Source organism: Ochotona princeps, chromosome 16 (assembly GCF_030435755.1).
Source record: "Ochotona princeps isolate mOchPri1 chromosome 16, mOchPri1.hap1, whole genome shotgun sequence".
NCBI classification, from domain to species: Eukaryota; Metazoa; Chordata; class Mammalia; order Lagomorpha; family Ochotonidae; genus Ochotona; species Ochotona princeps.
In genome coordinates, this window is record NC_080847.1 from 6,111,064 (window position 1) to 6,131,567 (window position 20,504).

General features: G+C 48.5%; 1 protein-coding gene across 2 annotated transcripts in view; it reads right to left on the reverse strand.

Annotated features, from left to right (window-relative positions):
• Positions 1–744: 744 nt before the first annotated feature.
• WWOX (WW domain containing oxidoreductase) overlaps positions 745–20,504 on the reverse strand; it is a 906,950-nt gene continuing 887,190 nt past the window's right edge. Inside the window, exons 9-10 of one of the 2 annotated variants that reach the window (XM_012926620.2) lie at positions 1,542–1,829; positions 745–796 (exon numbers count right to left, since the gene is read on the reverse strand). In XM_012926620.2, the coding sequence (XP_012782074.2) occupies positions 1,641–1,829 (189 nt within the window). In that variant the 3' untranslated portion in view covers positions 745–796; positions 1,542–1,640. Of the gene's footprint in view, positions 797–1,478; positions 1,830–20,504 lie in introns of those variants that run through there. The other variant, XM_058674091.1, reaches the window with a different exon arrangement.

Consider the following 20,504-nt stretch of genomic DNA (forward strand, 5'->3'; position numbering starts at 1 on the left):
CGTACATATCTCTGTATGTGTAGAGACACACATATTCCTCACAGATGGTAGGAAACAGCCTTGACTGTAGAAAAGCTAAAATAGGAGTTAATACAACTCACTTGTTTGCAGGTCCAGAATTAACCAAATGGCCCACAAGGGATTGACAGAGTGAGCTCCAGGAAAACATGTGACAGGAAGCCTGGCTATTGCTCTGGAGTTTCCATTCCTGTTCGGGTAGCCTGGAGAACTTCTGGTACAAAGCCGAGTGGGCCCTTGGGCAGTGTGAGGACTCCTACAGACTAACACGAACTTACAACAGGGACCGCGGCGCTTGTGTGTGGTTCTCCTAACCTTCGCAGAGGGCAGCTCTCACGCTGTTTGCTGCGTGCGTGGATGCCTGTGAAACTGTTTTATAAGACTTAGAGAACTTCCTGACCTGGGGGAGTCCTCATGTCCTCTTGCACAGAAACCTTGATATCAACAAAAAGGGATGAATGGTGACAAACCTCCACCCACCACCGACCCTCCTGTCCAGACAGACACACAGATTCTGATCACTCAGTGCTTGCTAGCCACAGCGGGGACCCCAGAATTGAACTGGAAACATTAACAAATGAAAGGAAGTGATGGTTAATTTTCTTTTTTCTCTTTTTCCTGAACAGAAAATATGACGCTGGTATGTTGATCGCGTGAGACAACTTGGAACGCAGACAGCCACAAAGCACAACAAAACCCAAACTCAGACAAGAAGCGAGAACGGTGTTTTCCTGGCGTCGACAAGAAGCGCTTTATTTTTTCCTCTAGATTTCCTTTTCTAAAAAACAAAAACAAATATTTGCAGAAACAATACGGATTTCAGGTGATCATAATAAACAAGCATGCTCTTTCATTAAGCGTAGTGTGGGAGGAACCGGAAGTTTGCACGGGCGAGGGGGGGGCTGTGCCACCCAGCCATCAGCAGGGGCCGCTTCCCACTGGGAAGGAAGAATGAAGGGCGTAACATCAGCCCCCATCCCAGGAGACTCCTGTGTGCTACCCATCAACGCGGCTCGGGAATGAACCACACAAGTTAGTTGTTAGAATCTCTAAAGAATTCTTGGAGGATAACTTTGGCAAGGGAGCTTCTGCCAGGCACCAGCTCTGCCCTGCTCGGTCTCTGCGTTGTTCCCCATGGATCCAGCTTTCCCTCTCTTGTTGAGGCCATGCCTTCCCAGTCTGGCCATTACCTCCTCAATTGAGGCAGCCTGAGTTGAAACCAAGCCTTGCCCAAAGAGGAGAAGGCAGGACCCGGGCTGCCGTAGTGATCATGGTGGTAACTGGCTGGGACAAAGCGACACCAGGACTATTGGAAGCAGTTAGAGAAACCTGCTTGTGTTTCTACAATGAAGGAAAGAACCAACACACCACCCGAGCTTGGCCTTCCAAGCAAAGCACCAGAAAGCAAAGGGACCCAGGTGTACCCCAGGCCCCAACAGTGACATCATCCCACCCCCTGCACTCCCTGTTTCCCGTGGTCCTTGGCATTTCTCACTCGTTGGGACTGCTCTCCTTTTCCTTACGCTTGTGGGGCCATGTGAGAAAGCCATGGAAGTTTCCGCAGCACTAGGTGGGAGAATTCACGCAGCCTGGGGTGGGCCCGGCCTTGCTCAGGCTCTCTCTTAGCAGGCCTGGCCGCCCACTCTCTCTTGCACCAGCCTCTCACTGAGCAGCCACAGGGCCCGGGCCGTCTCCTCGCGCTGAGCTTCGGCTGAGGGCGTGCAGCGGCAGCAGCTGTTGAAGTACATCCCTCCCAGGCCCTCGAGTTCCGGGGCGGCGGCACAGTAGACGGTGGTGGCGGCTCCCTGTTGCTGTCAAAGAAACACAAAAGAAGTTGTGAGGAGAGGACTGTCTGGAACTGCCCAGCCCGTGCTTCCTGCTTCAGACGCAGCTGCATCTCAGTGTGGCAGAGGGTATGAAGCTCAGAGCACATGGTTGTAAAAGGAATGATGTGACCATCCTGAAAAAACGAGTTCATAAACTCCGCTCATAAAGATGGTGTGACTTTTTACACCTCATATAGGAAAAGGCTTGGAAAATAAATACACATCTCAATAAATCACAGCAGGCTCCCCTTGGGCACAGAGAGAAAAAGATGGTATTTTTTGGAACACTCGCGCACAGATGCATCAACCCTTTGGCTCCTCGCAGTGGAGGATGTAATTTGACACTGAGATTTGGTTCTTGCAGAACCTTCTGAGTTCAATCAGCCACTCTTAATTACGGCGCATCAGGTGGAAAACCCAAGCGTGGTTGGTGCCAGGTCTCTCCTTTATTCAGTGCCCAAAGTGCTGCTACAGGAAGGGTTTGCAGTGCTGTGTTCACACACACACACACCACCACCACACACATGCCTCCCACAGATGCAAGGCACATGTTTTGATTTGCCCAGAACATTATTGAAGGAAACCTCTGATTTGTCCCCAGTTTACAATGGGACAGCGGGCAAATGGGGTAGATTTCCTCCTAGCCCACTTCAAAATGCAAGTTGCCACAAGAGCCATTGATCACTTTCGATTCATCTTTTGAGTAACAATCGAGGCTGTGGCTAAGGATGTGTCTGCTCGTGGGCCCCATATCATCTGGACTGACAGGATACAGTCAGGGATGCTGTAAAGAGGGCAAGGAATCACTTTGCTTTGCAAGCCATAATTAAAAATAATAGGCTGCTCCTCACTGGGGACACACGGTAGGCATGGCTCTAATTTAAAACCAATACAGCGGATCTGGCATCTTATGGTTATTTATGTGCATCCCAGCCTGGCTGCATCAACTAATTATCAGCTGATCGGAGGGAGGGGGTGTCCAACAGGGACCCAAGGGAGGGAGCAGCAGGTACGGCTGCCGGGGAGGGAACAGGAGAAACCCTGGTGGGGGAGAGGGGCCTGCGTCTCCACCCTTCACCGATGCCCCAGCAGAAGCCTCCCCAGTCAACGGTTTGCTCTGTACTCGTTTCAATGGCACTGGAGAAGTTGGGGGACTCCAAGGCCATTCTGGGAACCAGCGTCCCAAGGTTTTGCAGCTTAAGGAAAGTGCCATAAAATAAGGCTTGGGTTGGTTGGTTTGTTTTTGGCTTCAGCCTCAGGGTCTGTGGTCACATTTGAGTTCGTCAAAAAATGAAATGGTCCAACACAGCCAAGTGGCGGGAGGGCTGAGCAGTGAGGCGAGACTCGAGTCTTGGTCATAACTGGCTGCCAGCCTGGATCGGACCAGGCCCAGGAGCCCAGAATATGAACAACTGACATGCCTGGAACTTAACAAAGTAGTCGCTGGTTTGCTACCTCCCCAGCTCCTCACCACGGCCACTTGCCCTGTAGCCAGGTATTACCTTGGATTCAGCTGTTTCTTTTATGGTGGTTAGAATAAGTTCATGTCATCCAAACTTATTTCCATTGAATTATTATTCCTAATAGGCCTTAGCGTCACACCTGGCACATTGAACAAAAGTACTGGGACTAGTTTATCGGACGCCCCTGCATCATGTGTCAGAACAGAGGAAGCCAAAGTGTCTCTGGAAGTAGACTGGATAACTGAGATAACTGGATAACTGTTTTGCACACATTTGGGGATACCTGGTGTAGATTTTGATATCCCTGTGCAGCTGCCAACATCAACAACAAGTGGTCAGGTGATATGTCCTGGGTCCCAGGTGGTGTGGGAGGAATCCATTCAGCTCATGTCAAAGTCCAGCCCCCTCCTGCAGCCCCACAGCAGTTATACTATCCAGGTCCTTCACTGTCCTGCCCCTTCCAACAGAAGACTTTGTGAAGCAGGCCACCTGAAGAAGCAGAGAGGGATCCTTCCAAACTCAGTGCCACCATGACCTCCTGAAATGATAACCTGCTACTCTTTCCATCACCCCAATGATATTTTTTTCAAAGAAATTCTGCAGTCACACTGATTTGCAACCGAGTTGACAGGGAAGCTGGGCATGTGACTCTTCCCTCTGAAAGTGATTGCAATTGGGCTTATTTCATGCCATGCTAGTCTGCGCATGTCTGGGGGGGCTGGGGAGACTGTTCCTTGAAGCGCTGGCTTTGATCCCTCTGCTGCCTATGCTGGGGGCATGTTTAAAGCAAAGGGGCACCTGAGAGCACGCAATGTCTTCTCCACTCCCGAGGTTACTGAGGACAGCTGGCCAAGCCCCCTGATCTCTGCTGAGTTAAACTGGCACTCGCCTCACTCTCCTCTCCTGCTGGACAATCAAGTAGTGACAATATCAGGTTGGTCTTATGCCTACCACCTCTTTGGCTTCTCGGGAAATAACCTGCGGAGCCAGCGCAGTGGCAAACTCCGAGTGACAGCCTTATATGATCAGATGTGTTGAGTTTCACAGCAAGCTCTCATTTTTGGCACATCAGCTGTATGTCTGCATATCGCTGGAATGAGCCACATTAGGCTCAGTCTCATTAGTAAACAAGCTGATACCGCCGGTACAGACAAAACATTTTCTAACTGGTAAAATTATTTTGAAAGAAGACATTAATCACCATGGCTTTCATGCCACTTCTTGGGCTATCATTAGTACCTATTTCAGAAAAAAAAAGGCCAATCAAAAATAATGCTAAAAAGTCCACTATCCAATATTCGAAACAGTGGCTTTCTAGTTGTCACCATTGCTTACTGATCTGGCGTGACAGAATAATAATACTGAGGCGTAGACGCGCCGGCCAGGGCCAGTTTAGTTCCCCAGAGCAGTTCTTGGATAAGTCCGTCGTAAGTGTGGCGGTTGTGTGCAGGGGAACGAACAGCCTCGCACGATGGCCACGGTGGTGAGCCAGGCTGTCCGTGACACAGGAGCAAGCATTTCCAGGCAGCCCCGTAGCATCTTCGATCATGTTCCAATGCCACTTCTGATCCAAACACTTGTGAGCTGCTGGCAGAGCAGGACTGCACCATCAATCATGACAGTCTACGTAAAATTACCTAGCATTCCTGCTTGGGATTAAGTTAGGACTATCTGGGTAATAGAGGCTCATCATTCTTTTTCAGGAAGCCTTTGTCAGATTTGCAGTACAATCTTTAGCTACAGAAAGATTTGTTTTGGAAAGCAGTTGATACACACACACACACACACACACACACACACACACATATCCCTGAGAGCTAAATTACCGATCCTTCCAGAACCCTTTGTTGGTATGAAAACATCAAGTGGCCACTTTTCATGAACATTTATTTGATAACCACAAGCCATCAGTTCGTAGCTGTCAGCATAGAATACAAATGGCTATTGACTCCTTGAAAGTAAAAAGTAGAGTTTTGTGGTAAAAATGCTAAAGGATCCCCCAAATATACACATACACACACACACACACACACACAGACTCATACTGCATTGGTTAGTGATCTGGTATGATACATATGTTCTAGCAAGTAGTATGCATATTAAACAATTACATTTTCAGTTTTCGGGTTGCTCTGTTTTAAAATGCATGCTTGAAGAATAAATTGTTGTCCTACAGTGGCTGTAACTATGGGATGTAGTCAACAATACACAAAATGCCATAACATTTCTGTATATTTGGTGATCGTGAATAGTCATTGTAAGATTGCTTTATTCTACACCTATAAATACTAGTGCAAATGCCTGATTAATCCATTTATGCAAAAGGTGGAGCTGTGTAAGGGAACACACCACAGAAGTCAGCTTAGCTTTTGAACCTACAGGGCCTGGGAGGTGAGCCACTGTTTCAGAGGTGGGCAGCGACTACGGAGCCCAATGCTGGGAGTGCACAGCGGTCTGCAGCAAGTAGCTTTGGCAGGAGGCAAGCTGTGGACCACCTCAAACCTGGGAAGCTTTCATTGTTACCCATCTGGGGTCCGTGAGGCAGAGCAAACCCAACCACCTCACCTAGTGCTTTTGTGAGAATGCTGCTTGGGGAGGAATGATCTGTCCCAGAGCCACACAGGGGATGAGGGCCCATGTCGTCCTCTCCATCCTTGTCTGTGTCCCAGTAATCCTCCTACATGAGAGCTCCTAGCCATTCTACCATTAACAGGGCGATGTGGGGTTCTGGAGTTCATCTCCAGATGATCTTGGTGCTAATGACACAGGGTTACAAAAATCAATTGCATTTCTAGCCTCTGATTTAAAAGCTACACAAAAATACCCTGTCTCCTCACCAGAAAAAACCCTTTCTGTGAACAAATCAGCCACACATTCCGTTAGTTCATAAAGGGAGACGCAGTTTGTATAGGACCGCTACAATAAACATACTCACGGCTAACAAGTCAACCTCTTCCTCCATACAATACTTGCTTAATTCAACTAGGCTATGTTATTTGGAATAAAGTGTTGATCAGGAAGCAATGGTGACTCTCACAGGAATAATGGGAGGTGGCAGATGGGAATGGAAATGACTGCGTGAAAGGGCTCTGTCCTCCAAAATGCCACGTTCTCCCAGGGTGTTGTAGGGCACGGGGTCTATTCAATGACTAACATGTGTCAATGGGTTGCATTTTTTTATAAGCATTATAAATCCTCACTCCATTCTATGAGCCAGAAACAACAGACATCCTTATTTTCAAAGAAGCCCCCTTAGTGGTCCAAAGTGAGTTGGCTAAAGCCATACAGAGAGAATCCCACAGAGATCCACAGGCATTCCTACATGAAACTTCCTCCCCAAATGTGTGACACAAATATTTGCACAGTACCCATTTCCTCCCTCCAGGTCTCCCATTTGGCTCCAGCCGTGTCTGGACAGAGTGACACCCTGACGTGGCCTACAATTAAACGCACCAGCTCTCAGGAGTTCCACTGGGAACTGTTAAAAGGAGATTTCCCCATTGTTGATTTAGTCAGTGAGCTAAATTGAAATTATATCCATTTGGATTAACAGAAATGAAGACTCAGCACCACCTCGAATGATCCCACAGCAAATTACCCTTGAGAGAAAAGGCTGCCTCATTCAGAAGTGTTCCCTCCAGGGGCCAGAGGTGCCCAGCTAGGGCACCTGTTCTCTGACGATACTTGTTTCCGAACTTGGACATTCAAAACCAGTGATATCTAAGCACTTTCCCACCTCACAAATTCCCATCCATGGGAACCAACATGGCCTTTGTGGGAACACCCTCTGCTTGCACCACTGGGTTTGTGGTGAGACTCTCACCCAATTAAATCCTAACAAAGTAACCTCCACAAATTCCTTGCTGTCGATTCCTACAATGGCCTTGAACAACACAGGCTTAGCTACGTACAAATACTTCCTGTGGGTACTCCAAGACAACAATCTAAGCCAAACTCTGGCTGTTCTGAGCATTTATTACCGGAGGGGAAATGCACTCAATTTCTCAAGCAGAAAGGGTGAAGTTGATCAGGAAAGTCAGGCTCTGTTATCAGGATTTAAAATTTGAAGGAGTGTTTTCAGAATCCACAGCAATAGTGTTCCGTGTCTATCCTCTACAGAAGAGAACGCCCACTCTGACGCAAAGGACACGGGCGGTGCCGTCAGGCTGGTTAACTTTCGCCACAAGCCAAACAGCCTCTTTGCTAAAACATGTTTGTAAGTGTGCGTGACCTCAGGTTGCCTTTTCAGTTAATTTTCCTGTGACACATGTAGAGGGGAATTCCTCAGGGGATACCAATGACACAGTCTAAGAGGAGGGACAGCCAAGGGGTAGGGGTGACCAATCCAGTGCTGGACAGGCAACTGGTCTGAGCACAGGCCGGAGTCCCAAGATTGCAAAGGACACCTGGTGTGCAGATGTTTGAAAGTGCAGCAAGGCCAGACAGTTTTTGACATGACAGCTGGATGGTTTCAGGTCTCTACGCAGGAAGTGTTTACAAGGTAACCTGGGGACCTCCCTTGCTTATAGTTCAAGCCTTGCAAATACGGTGCCCCAAAACCCAAGTCAGGCTAACCAGAGCACCGTGCAAAGCTTGTACCAGTCTCCTTGATGAAAGATCTTAATTTCTAACAAGAAGACTAATGAGATTTATAAGGTTGACTCGATAACCAGGAGAGACTCAACTGCAAGGTCCGGAGGCATGGTGCTCCTCTGCAAAGCATGTCTAAGCCATCCAGGAGGTACGAAAAGCTGCACAAGGATTCTCCCAGGCTGGAAGACTGTGTCTGTCCTCCTCACTCCAGGGAGGAGCAGGCAGAGGACAGGCTGTGGGGAACCTGTGTTTCCAGGCGACACACTGTTTTAAACTCTTCCTTGCTATCCAATGAAACCCTTCTCACGCCACGTTCATGTTCTAAAACTCTTGCGAGAAATGTTTCAAGGGATGGATGGATGGTCTTGAGAGTGGAGTATAATGTCTGGGAATGTAATGTTTCATCTTCCTGAAAGCTGTTTTTAGAGTGAGACCCAGACTTGCTAATTGTGGCAATAGTATGGGCCTCCTGCCGAGGAAGGCCGAAGCGGAGACTCAAGTACAACCCTGTGGGTGATGATCCGTGCTTACTCCACTCTCCACTCGTGCCTGCCACAGGTCTTCCAGAAACACTGGACCAGAGACATTGCCTCTTTGGTTGCAGGAAATGGTACTGCTGACCATGTCCTCAATCCCTGAAAGTGTTTCCAGGGCCTCCTCTGCTGATGTTGCCTAGAATTTGCACATAGCTCAATGTATAGTTTCTTTCTGAATAATGGGGTGTTCCCTTGCTGGGATGAAAAACCATATGGGCGTATCCATGCTTCCACGGGTTAGTTGGAGATGGCCAAACACAGGAGCTGTGGAAATTAGCCACCAACATAAGCATGCTACTCAGCATCATCCTTTCACATGGAACAAATCGGATGGTCTTTCACTGGGACTTCCCAAGGGCCCGCCTTCACTTCAGTGCCGAAGGGTTGCTGAGTGTCAATGAGAATTAAGACACTTAGCTTGTGCTAACGTGGGACATTTTGCATTGTCACCCTTGAACTCTTTTAGCCTCTGTTATAGCTAGCTCTGTACACTGTATATTACTGCATACCTCTGTATTTGCCACATATACTGAAATAAACCTTTGAAATTATTGCCAGGCAGAATGAACGGGTTTAGCTCAAACATAACGATGCAAAGAGTAATAATTTTGCAGTGCAGGTGAAACAAGAAACTCCCCTCTTCCCTCCTGCACTGAGAAGGACTCTGCCTCATCTGCCTGTCACTTGGTTCTTTTAGAAAACCAGGAGCTGACTATTTGTGAGCAGACAGGATTTCAGGGCACTCCTTAAACAAGCTGTTTGTTTAGATTTTAAGGTTGACAGTTCATTTACACGTATGTCACACATATACTCCACAGCACAGCACCAAAAAGACATCAGAGCAAACAAACAAAAGCCACCATGTCTCAAGTGGGGCCACAACTCACTAAGAAATTAACTCTTGACTCTATCTTCCAGAGACCAATGAGGAGAACATGCTTGGCAGTAGCTGGGATCTCCTAGGCACAGTGCCGCTGTCCAGGCCTTCCATCCCAGCCGGGCAGGACTTTGTGAGGCATACTCACTTGAACAGATCATTCCTCAGGCTCGGAGACACTGGCCGTGTGAATATCTCATTGAGTACATACTGTGAGAGCGTCTCATTTCTATGACTTTTGCAGTTAGCGGGGATCGCTTAGGCACCGCCTTGACATGAGAGCCTGCTTCCCGGGTGGTCGATGAGTTATAAACAACGATAGTGTTCACCAGCACCTTGTTGCTGGCTAGTAGGAGATGATGGGGGGTGTGTGCTGTTGCTTTAACTGCCAGGGTAAAGAATTCTGCCTCAGTGTTAGTGAGCATTTGAATGCACTGGATGCAAATAGACTAGAAACAAAACAAAACTAAAAATTACCTTGATTATGCAACACCTTAGCATAGAAAGTTACAAAGGTATGTCTTTTTTAAAAAAAAATCCCATTCTGTCATGCAAATACTGTCTAAATATGCATGTGCTGACTACTCATCTACTGGATTTTAGGAAATACAATTAGGCTGCCTTTCCCTTCCCCTATGTAGACTGTAAATAACTGTAGATGCTTCTCTTGTTTCCCATGTAAATATATGTAAATACTAACAAGCTATGCATGTCGATATTCGGGGCAATTTCAGATACTTTTCTAATCTGAAGGCATGTACTTGGACTGGTTTGCTAAAAGGTGGGGGTGGGCCGGAACGCTCTCCAACTCTTTAAGCAGAATAGAAATTAAAGATTTCTTCCTAGACTGCCGTGGCTTCTTTTGTCTGCTTTCTCCTCCCTGCACTTCTGCCTGGACAGAGACCCTGGGCACACACCAGGCCAAGCCACAGAAGCTGACACGTTGGCCTTGGGGTATACCTGCTTTACACACACACACACACTCACACACACACACACACACACAGATACAACTTCCAGCATCATAACGTATGCTTCTTTGGACAGGTCTAGCCAAAGAATCTTGAAGGAATTCCTTGTGTTCCCTTACTATGTACCACACTCAGTGACTCACACCCCCAAACCCCTGGGAGATGGGGTCCAAGGGGCAGAAAGGGGGTAACCATGAGCTACTCACTCAAAAGGACAAAACTATGAAAGGCCACCAAAACTCTTGAGCCTTTCCTGCATACCATGGCTGGGAAGCTTTTCCTGCAGCTGGCAAGAGGGGAGATGGCTGAGGCTCTGTGCACCCCATACTTTCCTCCCCAACACTGGCTTCTATATCCCATGGGCAGAGCAGCTTCCGGCAACGTGGACACACAGGAATGTTGCTGAGGTCTGATCAAGCTGTATGAAAACAGAAACAGCAGTGGGCCACATGTGATCTTAGGCTCTCGCTGGCCAGCCTCTGTCCTGTGCTCTACCAAAAGTCAACTGCCCCTGTGCAGCCTGTCGGTGCGTCCCTCTGAGGTGTGTCCACGTGCCTGATGGACTGGGAGAAAACACTCTGATCCAATGAAAGTCTCCATCTTTACCCTGCAAGTACCAGGGCTCCGTGTAGAAGACACGGGATAATAAGGAAGGGAGCAAAACATCGAGCTGTCTCCCCCAGACAAATTACATTGCCAGGTTTCAATTTATTTATCTTTTGTTTTCATAAATGGGAATGGAGGGGAAAAGTACAAAGGTAGGAGAAAAAAAAAACAAAACAAGTGACACTCACCCTTCAATGCGGAGAGAGAAGCTATTACCTCAGGTATCTATGGAAACCGAGCAGCGCTCAAACTTTTTTAATGGTTGCGAAATAGCGTTTGCTTTTGAAGATGTTTTCCCCAAGTATGATGGTGCAGTATGAATGCATTAATTGACAGTTTCCTCTGGGACTTCTTTATTGAAGTTTCCAAACTTAATTTGATGGCACAAGGAACTCTCTGGAGCCCTTGAAGAATGTTGCAAAGTTCGGGCTTTAGAAATGGAGCCAGCTCAGGCACTGCGTGCAAATCCAAACCCAACTCCCCCGCGGAGCGCCAAGAAGCTTGCTCCCTGTCGTCGTCCATTACAAACCCCTCTGTGCTCACCTTGGGAAGGCACAGGCCCTTTCTAACCTCTATTGAACAAGAATCAATATCAGCCCTTCAATCCTGGAGGGAACGGCTCAGAAGGAGCATGACGGGGGAAGGCGAGGGCGGTTTTGCAGATTGCAAGGTGTAGGGCAAGGCTGAAAAAGCTCTGGAACTGAAACTAAAACTGCTGCACTTGGGAGCCTGCCTCTGTGACAAGCCACCATGACTCAGTTACCTCATCTACAAAGTGGGCACAATCACAGCCCCATTAAGGGGTTCCTATAAGAACAAATGATAACATTTGGCCACTTCTGGGGTATTGCATAGTTCAAAGGCAACTGCAGTTTTGTTTATTATGAAACGTTTAAAGAAGTACACAGATCTTTCCTTCTTTCACAGGGTTAGACATTGAGGGCTTGGGGCAGGATTCCGCCCTCTGGGGGCAGCTGCTCTTTCAGGCTCCCTGCGGGATCTCTGGGTGCTGCGCTGCACACAAATTCCAGTGCTCATCTAGTCCACTGGCCACAGCAGGGACCAGATCCAAGTTCATGTCCACATCCCTAGGACACTGATATTTGAACAGTGGCTACTATCATTTGTTAAGTGCTCTAAAATTCTAGATGACCTCCCCCCGACAGGCCCTGTCTGTGCTTGCCCTTTCACCCCCAAACATCTGTGCCATGATGGCTGGAGAAAGGGGTGCTCTGATGGGGCTACTGTCCAGTAAGCAGGTGCAGTTACAAATACGATAGAGTCCAAAGCAGATGGCTCCATCTCTGTAGAACATGAGCCCCACTTGGAAGATGAGGAGACTGAACCCAGAAGTGGCCACAGCTGGCCTAATGCCCTTTGCCGAGTAAGTGGTAGGACCTTTCCTGAAGCTATTGGCCACCTGCCCTTTCCATATGGGTCTCGATACACTTTCATTACATACACACACACGTTACCTGGCCCCTACCACTTTACTAGTGGAATCTGTGTTTCAGAACCTGAAAACTACTTTTCCCACATTATTCCCAGCAGCTGGGTAGCTCTATGGAGTCCCCAACTCAGGGCTGGGAACCACCAGGCTGAGGAGCTAGAGGAAGGAATGCATGACTGTGAACGAACATGTATTAGGAAAGAGTGGCAGTGTCTGCGGCATGTTACGGGTATGTCTGATTTGGACCCCGGACTCCAGGGTGGAGAGGTGCAGGCTACACCCACATCTAATTCAGGGGAGCTGATGAGTCAGTCCAGCAGAACGGGAACTATCCCGGCCAAGGCAATGGGCCGCTGGGGCACAGCACACTGGGCTGGGAGATGATGTGTGGGAAGCCTCCCGGCTCGGCCCCTCCTCCTGCACACACTCTGTCTAGATTGGGTGGATTTCAGCTATTAGGAGGGAAAAGACAATTGTGGGACGGACCCAAGCAATGCCATGGCAATGCCATCTCCTGACTCCAAGTTTAAACTTTCCTCTTTGCCAGAAATTTTCCTGGTTTGATCTCTTAAACCCCAGGAGAGACAAAGCCTGTGCTCTCCCTTATTTCTGGTGGCCTCACCTGTCCCCTGAGGCCAGTGGCTCTCTCTCAGCTGGATTCCCCAGCCCATGTTCACTGTCAAAGTGGAACTCTTGCTAGGCTCTCATCAGTTCCAGCTGTTTATCCCAAACACACTCTGAGTTTGCCACATCCTTGCCCAGGTCAAGTGAGGCTTAGCAATGTCTCTGGGAGGACCAGCTCAATCCCAACAGGATGGTAACAGCAAAAGCAAAAACGAGAGACAGATATGGGCACCAGTTCTAATCCTGGTGGCCCCACTTCCGATCCAGCTCCCTGCTTGTGGCCTGAGAAAGCAAAGACGACCCAAAGCCTTGGGACCCTGAACCTGCATGGGAGACATGGAAGAGGCTCCTGGCTCCAGATTGGCACAGCTCTGGCCATTGCGGCCATATGGGGCATGAATTAATGGATGGAATATCTTCCTCTCTGTCCTCTTCTCTGTATATCTGACTCTCCGAGAGAGAGAAAGAAAGAAAGAGAGAAAGAGAGAGAGAGAGAGAGAGAGAGAGAGAGAGAGAAATGAGACTCTTCCATGAGCAGATTCACCTCCCAAATGCCTGCAACACACAGGTTTGTTCCAGGCCAAAGACCCAGACCAGGAATTCCATTTGGGTTTCCTACTTTGGCAGGAACCAAGTACTTGAACCATCAAGAGCTGCTTCCCGAGCATATCAGCAGGAGTTGAATTGGAAACAAGCACCAAGACAAGAGCTGGAGGCATGCCAAGTGGCAGTTTCCCCTTCTGCCACCATGTCCATCCTAATATTTTCTGACTCGAAACTTCCTTTGCCCTTCACCTTGCTAGAATCATGCACAAATTGGATCCACTCACCCTGCTGGGACTGTAACACGCCCACATACTCCTGCCTGTCTGGTGGCTGAGTCTCTCTTCACAGAGTCCCAGGGACCATATTCAGCCTTTCTGGATTCCATGACTAGATCCTCAAACCCACAACTGCCACCCTGGCATCCTTGGGCGCTGGCAGCATTGTCTCTGCCTGTTTGTGATTTTTGGACACTGATCCAGAGGAGGTATGAGCAAGCCCCGCCCCCCTTCCTGCAGTGTTCTTCATCTTCAGACTGCTTCTCGTGCAAGCACGGCCAGGCATCCTGGTGACGCATGGGTTACCGGCTGGCCATGGGTGAGATGGGTGAGGTGCCTTACAGCACCCAGCAAGCAAGTCTCATTTGCTGCTAGCTGCAGTTGGAGCTCTCCTACCCTCGTGGTTCAGGGAAATGCTGAACTCACAACAGTAGGGTGCACCCAGGAACACCTTACTCTGCTTTTTCCCCCTCTGGCTGCCACACCTGATAGCATTCATCCTCTCACAAATGCCTGGCTTGTAGAAAGGAGAGCACACAAATACACCTTGCTACCAAGCAAGATGCTGCGGGGACAGAATCCCAACACATAGCTGGCTCTCGAATTGTCAACGTGGTCAAAAACCTGTCCTCCATTAGTTGTGCCCTTTGGAGTCCAATCAAATGACTTTACAAGAGAGTCCCGTGAATGTATGGACCCATCACATGAGCTCTGGAAGCCTTCTGTGGTCTTTCTAAGTGGTAAGCTATAAATGCTGTTGAGTGGAGTAAGTTTTTGGTACACTGGTTATGTTGCTGCCTTTGACACCACATCCCATATTGGAATGCCTGGTTTGAGTCCTGGCTCCCCCACTTCTGATGAGGATTCCTACTAATGCCTACTCTGTGAGGGAGTAGGTGATGGATAAACCACAAAGGTGGGAGATTTACAGTGTGTTCTGGGGTGCTGGCTTTAACATGGTCCCCGACCAGTTGCTGCGAACACTGTGGAGTAACTCAGTGGATTGAAGAGCTCTCAAAGACTGTCTTCATGTATCTCTTTCCTCCTTACAAATACATCAAACATGGATAATTTACATAAAATGTTTGCAAAAACCCAATGGAAATATTATTATCCCATTTTATTGACGGGGAGACTGAGGCTTAAGTAAAATGACATAGTAACACATAAGTGCCAGTGAACAAGTGAATTCTGATCATGTGTCAGCTGCTTGCTCACATCAAGGGAATTCACAAGCAGCTTCTTCGGGGGTCCACTCTGCGTGTGTTCAGAGCCTATTTTGGGCAGGATCATCCATTATTCCCTATTCTGAATGGAAGCCAAAAGAGGCCAAGAGCAAGCAATCCTTACTCTTGACAAATGTGCCATGACAAACAGAAACGCTTCCACGGAGCAAGTGAAGTGGCGCATTGCACACTTGCAAGATTTTGAGCTATCATCGTGGTAAGTCTTTCAACAACAACAACTAAGTAACATTTTTTGAGGGCCCCAGGCTCACACTAAGTGTTTTACAACTGCTATCTCATTTAATCATGTGGAATCTGAGGTCCAGAAAGGTTAAGCCACTTGCTCAAGGTCACAGAGCTACTACGCATGAGTGATGGATTTTGAACCTGGGTCAACTATGCCCTTGACCTCTACTGCACAACAGTTTGAGCCATGGAGGTCAAATATTCACAATGACATTCATCCCTTATCCAGACAAGGGTATAACTCCAGTCACCAGTGAGGCCACCCTACCAAGGGGCATCTCGGACTCCTGGCTGAGATGATAAACTACAAGTGAGGCGAGGGCTTCGATGACTATACACAGGCGAGGAATCAGGAGGTGACTCTGCGCGTTGGTTACCCTGCGCTGAGATTAAGCACACATTCTAGGAAGGAATATTAAGGAGAGGCAAGGGTTTCTTTTCCTTGCCTGAGTTTAACATGCTATTCTCGAAAGTCTCTGGTGTTCTCCGAGAGATCAGTTGATTTGAACTGTTGGACATGTAAAGACAGAGCTATGGCTGCCCCAGAGGTCAGCGCAATTGAACCACTGGACACTGACAAGTCTAACTTCCTGCTCCAGGGGCAGTTGGGCCCTCAGATTCAAGGCTACAGGGAATCCAGTGGCTGGGCATCTATTTCCTATCCCCAGGGAGGATGCACCGTCCTTTTTTTTTTTTTTTTTTTTTTTTTTTTTTAGCCATAGTAGGAAGCCTGAGGGCAGAAAGCCGTGAGCTCAGAAGTTTTAAACAGTTTTCAACTCGGTGCCCATATTCTAAAGGCAAATTTGATGCTAGTGGCCACCCTAGCCTGAGCTAACTGCAGCTTCCAATATGTAGGGTGTCAGTCAAGAGCCCTGAACGTTCAGTGAAGAGCTTTGCAACGTGGCTTCATTTAATTCTGAAACAACCCTGCACTATTCGATGCAATGGGGAAACAGCTGCATTTTAGAGATAGACTAAATAAAGTTCAAAGAGTAGGAACATACTCAAGGTTGGCTAGAACTCCTGAAACGCAGTGCCAGGATCCAAATCCAGATTGGCCTAATTCCAGACCGTGGTCTCTATGAGTTTATCACCCTTGAAAAATCTTGCCTCTCTCGGTTCCTCGTCCCAGGGTCGTGGTACGTGCAAGAAAGTCATGTGTGATTTCCCCCTTTGTCTCTCCCCTTCCCCCAGGAACAACAAAAAGAAACAGCAAATTCGGAAGCAATGAGTTTATTCAATTTTCCCTAAACCTTGATCCTCTCCACCCTGATCAAACATGTAATCATTATCAAAAAATAAAATTGAAAAAATCTCGACTCTCTAACTAGTGGCATCCATATATGATAACACAGGCATTCAGCGCCTCTCTCATAGCCTCTCAATGAAGGAAATGAAGACTAGAAGCCTTTGGTAAAAAGATAGGTGGAATAGCAAGTGAGTCCAGTGATACTCAGGGTATTAGAAATCTTGGGATAGTGAATATTTCCAGGGCTCACAAAGACTCAGAATTTCGTCTTTTTTAGCCAACGTTGCAAGAGCAGTGGGTAGAGAGAACCCTTGAGACAGGCACATCCATCACATGGCTGGAGAACACGGCTGTGTGCTGATGTGCTCGGTTCAGAACGAAAGGGGAAAGACACGGGGCAGAAGAGGCTGCTTGTTGACACTGCACTTGTGTAATTTTTCAAAGGTGCCAAACCTCGAAGCTGCTTTTGGTTTTGGTGCTTTCTCAAATGCATGCGCAAGCAGGTTCCTACTGACCAAACTGCCGAGAAGAGCCTGTCCTAGCCTGTTGCAATGTGACTGTCCCTGCGTTCCAAGACAATGAATTCAGCACAGCTATCCCCCACCACCTGAGTTGACCAGACCTTTCCCATGAGGGAGGAATAACAAGAAGACATAGAAAGCAATGAGGCAGCAAGGGAAAGAATAGAATGTTCTGCCTCTTGTGAGTTGAGTCTCTGACACACTTGTGGCTAGAATGGGAAACTCACCCATCATACCAGCACACTCAACACTTCTTCAACCAGACAGAACTGAAATCCTGCCTCATCACCTGCTCCTGCAGCTGCTGCAAGCTCCTAGACCTCTAGCTTTTCCTCTCTGTTTCCCCCACCCCTGCATCCTATTTATATGAACACACCCTAACTCAGAGAGGCCTGGCTCCAGGAGCACGTGTTGGATACGCTGGAGATGCTGCTGAGAGCACCTGTTCTGGTTCAGGAGGCTACTTGCTGAAGGCAAGTCCTTTCTCAAAAGCTGTTCCTCGCCCAAGCAAGCCGCCTCATCCCAGCTTCAGCCCCTCCAGCAGGCAGCCCACATTAAGGACTTCCTGTCTCCTTGCCCTGATGAGGTTACTCCTGTGTCACAGCTCCATCCTTCTCCAGCCCTGCCCTGCTGCCCACATCCCCTACAAGTGTGGATCTGAGCACACTCCATGATGGCTAACTTGTATGCCAGTCTTATTCACAAAAGCTGCTTCTCATGATAGCCAGTCTTCAACAGCCGGCAATCTTGGATAAATATGTTTGACCACTCAGAGCCTCTGCTTCATCTGGTATGAATTTGCGATACTGGTTTGCTCACAACGTAGTCACTTCAATGACCGAATCAAACTACATGGGTAAAGTCCTCCCACAGACCTGGCAAATAATCCACACTCAACTTTAGTAGCCACAGCAAAGACAGTGGAGTCATAGCATCTGCCTGGGACAAACTCTGGGAATGGAGGCAAGCAGAGAGAAGCAGCACAGCCTTCTAGCAGCTTCTGATTAGCTGCACCCCCTTCCTCTAGTCAACATACAGAACATGGAAAACAATGCCAACTCAGGGAGCAACCAAAGAGACAGCAGTCCAAACTCTGCAAGATGGGAAGCAGATGGAGAAGCGGTCATTCCTGGCTCAGTAGATTGGAGCCTACATGGAGAACGGCACTAGAGATGAATCAACTCACGCCATGGAACCTGGGGATGGAAATCAAAGTAGAGGCTGGAGAAGGCGAAATCTGGTCAGGCTCCATGAACAGAACTCTCCCAAGGGGCAGCACCTCCTCAAATGACAACTTGTGTCATTACAGAATGGGGCCACTCACTCTGTGAGTGTCTGGGAGAAACTTCTCCTCACCTGGCCAGCCCATCTGGACTCAAGAGTTGAGTGTGTGCACTAAGACGTGACTTCCCTGGAAGAGGTTCTTAGCACCCAACCCAGTCTTTGGCAACACGTGGTTGCTTAATAGGGATTCCGAAAGGCAATGGATGAATGGCTGGACAGAAGATCAGCTTTGGAGAGCCACAGAAAAGCAGATCACTCAGACTCAACTGCTGCATAAATGAAGTACTCAAATGATTCCTTTCCAAATTATTGCTGGTGTCGTTTTGACATAGTAGTTCTCTGTAACTTGTGACTCACAGTGGAGCAACATTATATAACCTTAGTCTAAGCTCTCAGGCCTGCCTGCATGCTCGCTCGCTCTCTCTCTCACACACACACGAGGTCTCCACATTAACTCTGTGAAATGGACTTGCTCTGATATTTCCCTAGTTTACAGAAAACTCATAGTTAAGTAAGTTAAAGAGGTTGCTGAAGCCTGCATCATTACCAAGTGGCAGAGCTGGAGTTCAAACGCATGCCCTTTGACTCCGAAGAGCATGTTGCACAGCAGGCGAGATGCTCAAAAGCTGCTTCCGGAGATCCTGGGAGCCCTCGCCTCTCAAGTTGCGCCCACAGAGTGGGCTTCTGCCAGTCATGTACCTGCAGGTGGGCAGGTGTGTGAAGGCTAACTTCAGGAGAGGAGGTGTGGGCCCACAGAAGGCCTGGACCTTTGGGTGTCTCTTCTCCCTGAGAAACCAGTGCTTCTGAATAGCACAACCTCCACCGAGCAGAGGTGCAGGGCCTGGCTAGGCTGCATGGACTGTCTGGGCCAGGGACGAAAGGCAGCACTTCCTGGGAGATTTTTGTGGTGGGCTGCAGAGCATGTGCAAGTGCAAGTGTAGCCCCCGCCCCTGATGATGGAAACCGCGATCCTGTCTACTGTCTAACGCAGCTTCCTCCACTCTTTGCCAGGAGCTGGGCATGGCCATCTGTGAGGTCTCCTGAATTGCCTTCCACCAAGGGGGAGCTTTCTTCTCCTTCCTCCTCATCAGTGGAATCCCATCTGGGGCTCTGGGGGTGGCTTTAAGCACCTGAACCTAGAGTGCACTCTGTACACAAAGAGACCACGCGGATCTTTCTATGAAATTCAACATGCTGCGTGAACAGTGTTTCCTAAGCCAGGCTCCACAGAGGGCACCTCAGTAAAGACAAGGCCCCGAAGCCCTGCCCAGCCTCACTTTATCATCAGGCTACTTCTAGATTCAAGCATCAGCAAGACATAAGCAGCCAAAACACGGCAGGGAAAGGCAGCAGCCTGCTGGCTTTGGGGCCTCCATCTGCTGAGGCCTCCTCTACCCAGCCCAGGGCAAGGCCTCTGTCTGGGGGTTCTTCCAGCAGCCCAAGAAGTGCTTGCTGTCACCTTCATCTAACAGAGCTCCAGGCTAGGTACTTGAATGCACAAGTGATGGAACTTGGGGATCCGTGCGGTGATACAATGGGTTAAGCTTTTGTCTGTGGCACTGGCATCCCACTTGGCACCAGTTTAAGTTACTGCAGCTGCACTTTGATTCAACTTCCTGCTAATGTGCCAGGGAAGGTAGCTGAAGACAGCCCAGGTCCTTGGGCCCCTGCACCCACATGGGAGACCCAGAAGAAGCTCCTGGCTCCCAGACTCAGACCAGCCCATATCTGGCTGTTGCAGCTATTTGGGGAGTGAACCAGCACATAGAAGATCTCTCTCTCTCTTTCTCTCTCTCTCTTTCTCTCTCTGTAAATCTGCCTTTCAAATAAAAATAAGGACTAGAACTTCGATGTGAACTTCCTTGCGTCCTAGGTCAGAGCCTGAGCTTTCTTCACTATATTGTCAGAAAGCCTCAGGAAGAGAACCGAGTTGAACAGTCATGGAAGGCATTTGCCTAAACTCTGGGAAGGCAGATTGGGAGAGCAGAAAATCCGCAGCTCTTGGATGCTTAAGCACCATGCATACTGACCTTTCCCCACTCTTCACGAGCAGAAGTAAAGTGTGTGAGGGTCAAGGTGTGAGGGTCAGGGAATAAACAGGAACCCTTCCCTGGCTGGCCTTCTCCCAGTCACTGACAGCAGTGGCCAGGTCTCAATGGAGTGTTGCAGCCACATTTGGAATGTAGAGATCAG